The following is a 5772-nucleotide window of genomic DNA, read 5'->3' as shown; positions in this document are numbered from 1 at the left end:
CAAGCAAAATATCGCGAGCCCCTCGGCCGAGACCCACGCGTCCCGCTCCCTATGAATCCTGCGAAACTTGCGATTTGCAAAATAATGTAAATGATTCAATGCGCCCCTGGAAGTTCCTTGACGTCACGTTTCAGTCACGTAAACCCGGACACGTCGAGCTACCTACTGGCCGTGACGTCGGGCGCTCACTTGCACCCGCCGACCCTCTGTGCCGCCGAGAACATCCTCAAGAAACATCCTTGTCCCAGCAGGTCGAGCGGGGCTATCCAGGACCAGCATAGGAGCGAACCCGAAGGGCTGCACTGCGTCAGAAGGACCAAACTCACGCTTTTTGGCGTCAAGTACAACACCACCTACTACTTCACTCTATATATCGTTAGTCATTCGTCCTTTTATTAGAGCCTTAATCTGACTTGTATTGTCTCGATCAACCCTGCTTCATCCTTGAAAAATTTAATACAGTGGCAGGAGCGAAATTTTTCACACTTTACTACTGCTTAACAACCACTGTACGCTATTTTTGTCAATTTTTTCATTAACTTACTTTGACATGCGGCTGATCGCGTCCCTTCTAATCTTATCCCACTCAGGCACTGTTTATCATTAATCACTAGAATATTTAATTGCATTAACCACTTCGTTTTACGCGATATACAACAATTACACAGAATGTATTAATTTTGTTAATTCTATTTTCATCCCAATTTCTTCATCAATCGCAAATCACACTCTGCTTTTCGATAATTCTTAATACCAATAAATATTCTTATAAATTTTTCGTATTACTTTGTTTTCTAAACGACATTAAATACAACATAAAACGTCGTCCCTGTATAAAATAAATTCAGAATTTACCATATCGTTCATTCAAATTTCTTTCCTTTTCATAAAGTTAAATTAGCTTTGTATTCTTTTTACAGATGAATACGCATAATAATGTATCGAGTCGAGTAGCAATGGATTCCTTTAGATTTCAGAGAAAGCCACCAATTATTCTACAGAGTGGACGTTACGCAACTACCAACTTAAGAAAAAGTGATGGCTTTGCGATTTTTCGATATAAGCCACGGGAAAATACCAGCACGGTATTTAATATTCTTGCTTGCGGTGCTTGTTCAGTCAAAGCAAAATTTCGAGGACCAGGATATTATCTAGTAAATAATATCAGTTACTCTAAAAATACTAATATTCGTTTATTGGCGTAATAACATTTCATTAACGTTTAATAACATTTATTAAGGTAGATAACGGCTAATTAGCTAATATATTTAAAAATCTGTACGATAAATAAATGTCTATTTCTCTCTCTCTCTCTCTCTCTTTCTCCGCTCTGTGCACGCGCGCGCGCGCGCGCGTGTGCGCGTGAAAACCTGTATGTTGCATAAATATATTTGTTGCATCATCTAAGATTATACTTCTCATAAGAATGAATCTTATCATAAGAAATGCGAATCAACCGAACATAACATAATTATCTTTAGTCATAAAATATTAAATTATCACTAATTTCCTTTCGTTAAAAATTACAGCTTCAAACTTTCATCAATTCATTATTATCATTTCATTTTGACACTTGTACCGCCAATTGCAAGAGTATATGTTACGAAAAAGCTCATTTGAAGTTATTCTGCATCTCCTTTGCCTATTTAAAAACACTTAAAAATCTAAAACTTGAACATTAATGAGTCAGATGTAATAATATTTTTTATTGATTTATTAATACGTTAATTTATAAATTACGATAAATTTAATAACTTTCATTTCCATCAATTATGTTCCATATATCTACACGATAAAATTGAATTTTTTCTTACCTACGATATTATGCCACGTTAATTACATGTTAATGGAACATTCGTTAATATTAAAATCTCTAATAGGAAGAACAAATTGGTGGAGAGTTTTTATTGCGAGCACCACCCCTACCAGTAGGCAGAAGATTCAGCATTCAAATAACTGCATCGCAATCGGATTTGGTTAAAATGTCCAAAGTGAAAATTTTGGCTACTGACGACGAGCCTTTAAACGATGTAAGTATATAATTACAGGCTCACAACTTTCCTTGTAATAAATACATATTCTTTGCTTTCTTCAACATAAATTTAATTCTCACTGTGTCTTGTCTTAATGGAATAATGCTTTAGATCATATCAGTACTTTGAATTGTTACGTTTACGATAGATTGTTTTAAATATATTGTAATATAATTATCACAAATGAAGACAAATTTTTAATTTAACAAAAAGTTATGCTCTTTGTAAAATAATCACATATAAATTAATGATACAATCATTCAATATTTTTAACAATACTCGGGCATGTTGAAATTCCTTCAATGCTTATATCTTATTATTTTATTCATTAAACTTTTAACTTTCAATTGTATATATAATATTAAAAAATATTTAGAATCATAATTTTAATTGCAATAGAGTAATACTAAATACTATAATATACACTTAATTGGGTTATTAATTCATGTTTGGTAAATTTTTAAAGGTACACAAATATTCACGTGGTATAACTCACAATTCCAGCTGATACACAGCTGAATCAAATTAACTAAAAAATCCATTTTTAATTATTAAAAATTAATTTATTGTGATAACGCGCATTTTATTTATTAACCATATCTTGTATACGATTTCCTGTAGTTCGATATTTATTTTGATGTATTTATTAAAAGCTTATGTCGAGCAAAGTCTCGAAATTAACATGAAACTAGTAGCGAAGGTGTTAGAACGAAAAGGAGAATCGTGAGAAAATAATCAGAATCAAGGAGAGAGAAAAATCTATTGAAATTAATAAATAACAACGATGAAAACTGAAACAAAAAAAAAAACAAAAAACAAAAGAACAAAAAACAAACAAAAAAAACAAAAAACAAAAAACAAAAAACAAATAAACAAAAAAACAAAAAAACAAAAAAAACCGCTCCGTACACACCTGAAGAAATTGATTAAAAAATAGTAAATTGAATATCATTATAAGATTGTTTTGAAAAATTTTGCAAATAGCGACCCTCGAGCTCTTCAAATCTATTAAATCAATGCTCAAGCTATTAAATCAATGATCACGTACATTTGCAAATACGTAAGCACTGATGGACCGCGAATATTTGCCGAGTCGGAGAATCTGTCGTACCAATCGACTGACCATTAGATACGCTGATTTGACGGGTTGCAACAAGGTGGGGCGAGCGCTCGCCAAAACAAAAGCAAACCGTTGCCTATGTAAAATGAATTACACCCGAATGCCATGCGTTAAAGGGGTTACGAGGAAGGCACCTGAAAGTGACGCAAATGTTGCAGAACTCGGCGACGAGGAGTTCGCCATGGGAGTATCGGATGCCGCGCAAGTGTCGTGCTAAGCCGGCTTCATGGTGCGCAAGTTCCCGAGGTCCGCGGACCCCGTCCGGTGCCGCCTCCTCGACTACGGGACCCTGTGCCGGTCAGGAGGGAAGGGGTCCGACTCACGTATCGACGAGGCCCTGTCCTGGCCCCTGAGCACCCAACCGAGTCCTGGCTGCATCGTCAAAATGGCGCTGCGCAATCCCTCCCGGTCCCTCGCAACGCCGTCAGGATCGCAAATCCCCAGCTGTGAGCCGTCATCGATGAAGAGGTGACTGACGATCTCTCAAAGTCAGACCCAACGTCAGACCCGACGTCATCAGTAAATAATGAGAGGGCGAAGACTAACCTGGCGACTTTCGTAAGAGGCGATCGCTCCGAGATCTCCGTATTTCGTACCCACCTTCTCCAAGCCATGATCTTCCAGGCTTTTCCGCGAAAACTTTACGGACTTTATGGACATTTGAGCATTTGCATAGAAATGCGCGTCGAGCTTCGAGCGAAAACCGTCTCCCCGTTTAAATCTTGCGTAAAAAAATTTGTTACACAGCCTTAAGGCCCAATTTTAATGTCCATAATATTGGCTTGTCAATTTAAAGAATATAACGACTCTGAGGACCTCTTAACAAGTCGTGAGTAACAATAAATTAAAATACAAAAGTCTTATGTTAAAATAAAGAGCAGCATTCTTTCACACTTCCAAATTCACATCTCGTTAACTAACTGCATTTAAATTTTTGTATAATAATATGTGATAAAAAGTAATTAACAATATGGCTTTATTATCGTACGCATGTGCTAGAATGAAAATTCTTATTTTTTTTTTTTAAGGTCAATATTTTTTTATAGCTCTGTTCATTTAGCACAAAATATAATTACCACAAAATGAAGAAACCATAAACATTAACAGAATGGTTATGTGCTAATAGAATAAACGGAATATATTCAAATATTGATGCTCGTAATTATATTTCTCTATCAAATTTTAATCAATGACAAAATTTTTATAAACGCGTTTAATAAAAAATTCGTAGCCTATTAATGCTTAATGATTAATTCATAAGATTTTTTATGATTAGGTATTAATAAGTAATGCAATATGTGTTTAATGATAAAGTCGAATGAATAATGTAGTGTGTGTAATACTTGAATAAATAAAATAAATGTACAATACGTTACGATATAAATTGAAATTAAGAATAAAGAATAATGAAGTCCTCCAACAGAAATGAAATTTTATATATGAGATTATTATGTTTAATAAATAATGTCACATCACAATCAATCACATCTTTTTGCAATATTAAATTAAAGTATACGATCATTTGATAGATAAGTTTAAATTCCTTTATAATATTGTTTTAAATTTTAATTATACGTACGAAAAATAATTTTAAAAATTCAAAAAATAATCACCTAAATTCCAAACTTACATCTTTCATTAATACTATTTGAATACTTTACACACATTACACGATAACATTATGCCACTATATCATTAGAATCCATATATTTGTCTACTTAATTATTTGAAGACAAATAGTAATTATTGAGCTTGTATTAAATTTATCTAGAACGTATAATGATGTCTAATTATTGGTATAAATAAATTATCCATAAAAGTATTGATATATACAATATATTATCTATAAGATTAAAAAATTATTCCACTATCTAATAAAAGCGATGAATTTAATTGTATATTAATCCGTTATTGCTTTTAATGAGTATTTGAATAAAAAATAATGAAAGCCAAATTTAAAATATTTCAATAATAAGCATGTATTTCTAGATTATTGATATGAAAATCTTCATAACTAGAAAATCTTATTTAAATAATGTATGCTATTGTACATCTATATAAACTGATTTTTCAATAATTTAACAAATTCAATAACCATTTGTAGATGAATTAGGTTAAGAAAAACATTCTACAAAAAATACACTTAATTTATACTAAATCTTACTTTTAATTTTAATATTTTTTATTATTAATATTTATTTAAATTTAACAATTTACGTATACTATTATTAAAGTCAGAATATGCTTTCACTGACTTTTCTTCTATCTGTATATTTGTGTTATAATCTGTTGTTTTTATTTTCTTTTCATTTCATTTACACAGTTTCGTAATTTAAAATAATTTTCAAAACCACGCTTGACAATGGTTACTGATGTCAATTTTTAAATCGTTTATACTTTTTTATAGGACGTAATTTTAGTTAAAATTTTCATGATAGTGTATTGAAAGCTAAAATGCGAAAGTAATTTTTAAAAACAAAATAAAATGAAATTATTAATATTGTTATGCATACGGTTATCCACATTTATATAAAGTGGCCTTGGCTTTTCTGGATATTGTGTACATAAAACACGTGATGAAACGACTACAGAGTGCACTTGGAAAATAATTGTGTATGT

The 5772-nt window shown here is 32.0% G+C and overlaps 1 protein-coding gene across 2 annotated transcripts in view; it reads left to right on the top strand.

The window, feature by feature from the left end:
* The window catches only part of nord (neuron derived neurotrophic factor nord), a 29859-nt gene extending 26256 nt beyond the window's left edge, over positions 1-3603 (top strand). The window contains exons 4-7 of one of the 2 annotated variants that reach the window (XM_011496374.1): positions 135-375; positions 921-1154; positions 1881-2030; positions 3312-3603. In XM_011496374.1, the coding sequence (XP_011494676.1) occupies positions 135-375; positions 921-1154; positions 1881-2030; positions 3312-3506 (820 nt within the window). In that variant the 3' untranslated portion in view covers positions 3507-3603. Of the gene's footprint in view, positions 1-113; positions 376-920; positions 1155-1880; positions 2031-3311 lie in introns of both variants that reach the window. The other variant, XM_011496373.1, reaches the window with a different exon arrangement.
* Positions 3604-5772: the final 2169 nt, after the last annotated feature.

The sequence above is a fragment of the Ceratosolen solmsi genome, unplaced genomic scaffold, assembly GCF_000503995.2.
Source record: "Ceratosolen solmsi marchali unplaced genomic scaffold, CerSol_1.0 scaffold29, whole genome shotgun sequence".
Taxonomy (NCBI): Eukaryota; Metazoa; Arthropoda; class Insecta; order Hymenoptera; family Agaonidae; genus Ceratosolen; species Ceratosolen solmsi.
Note: the sequence above shows the minus strand (reverse complement) of the source record. Positions and strands in the feature narration are given on the sequence as shown.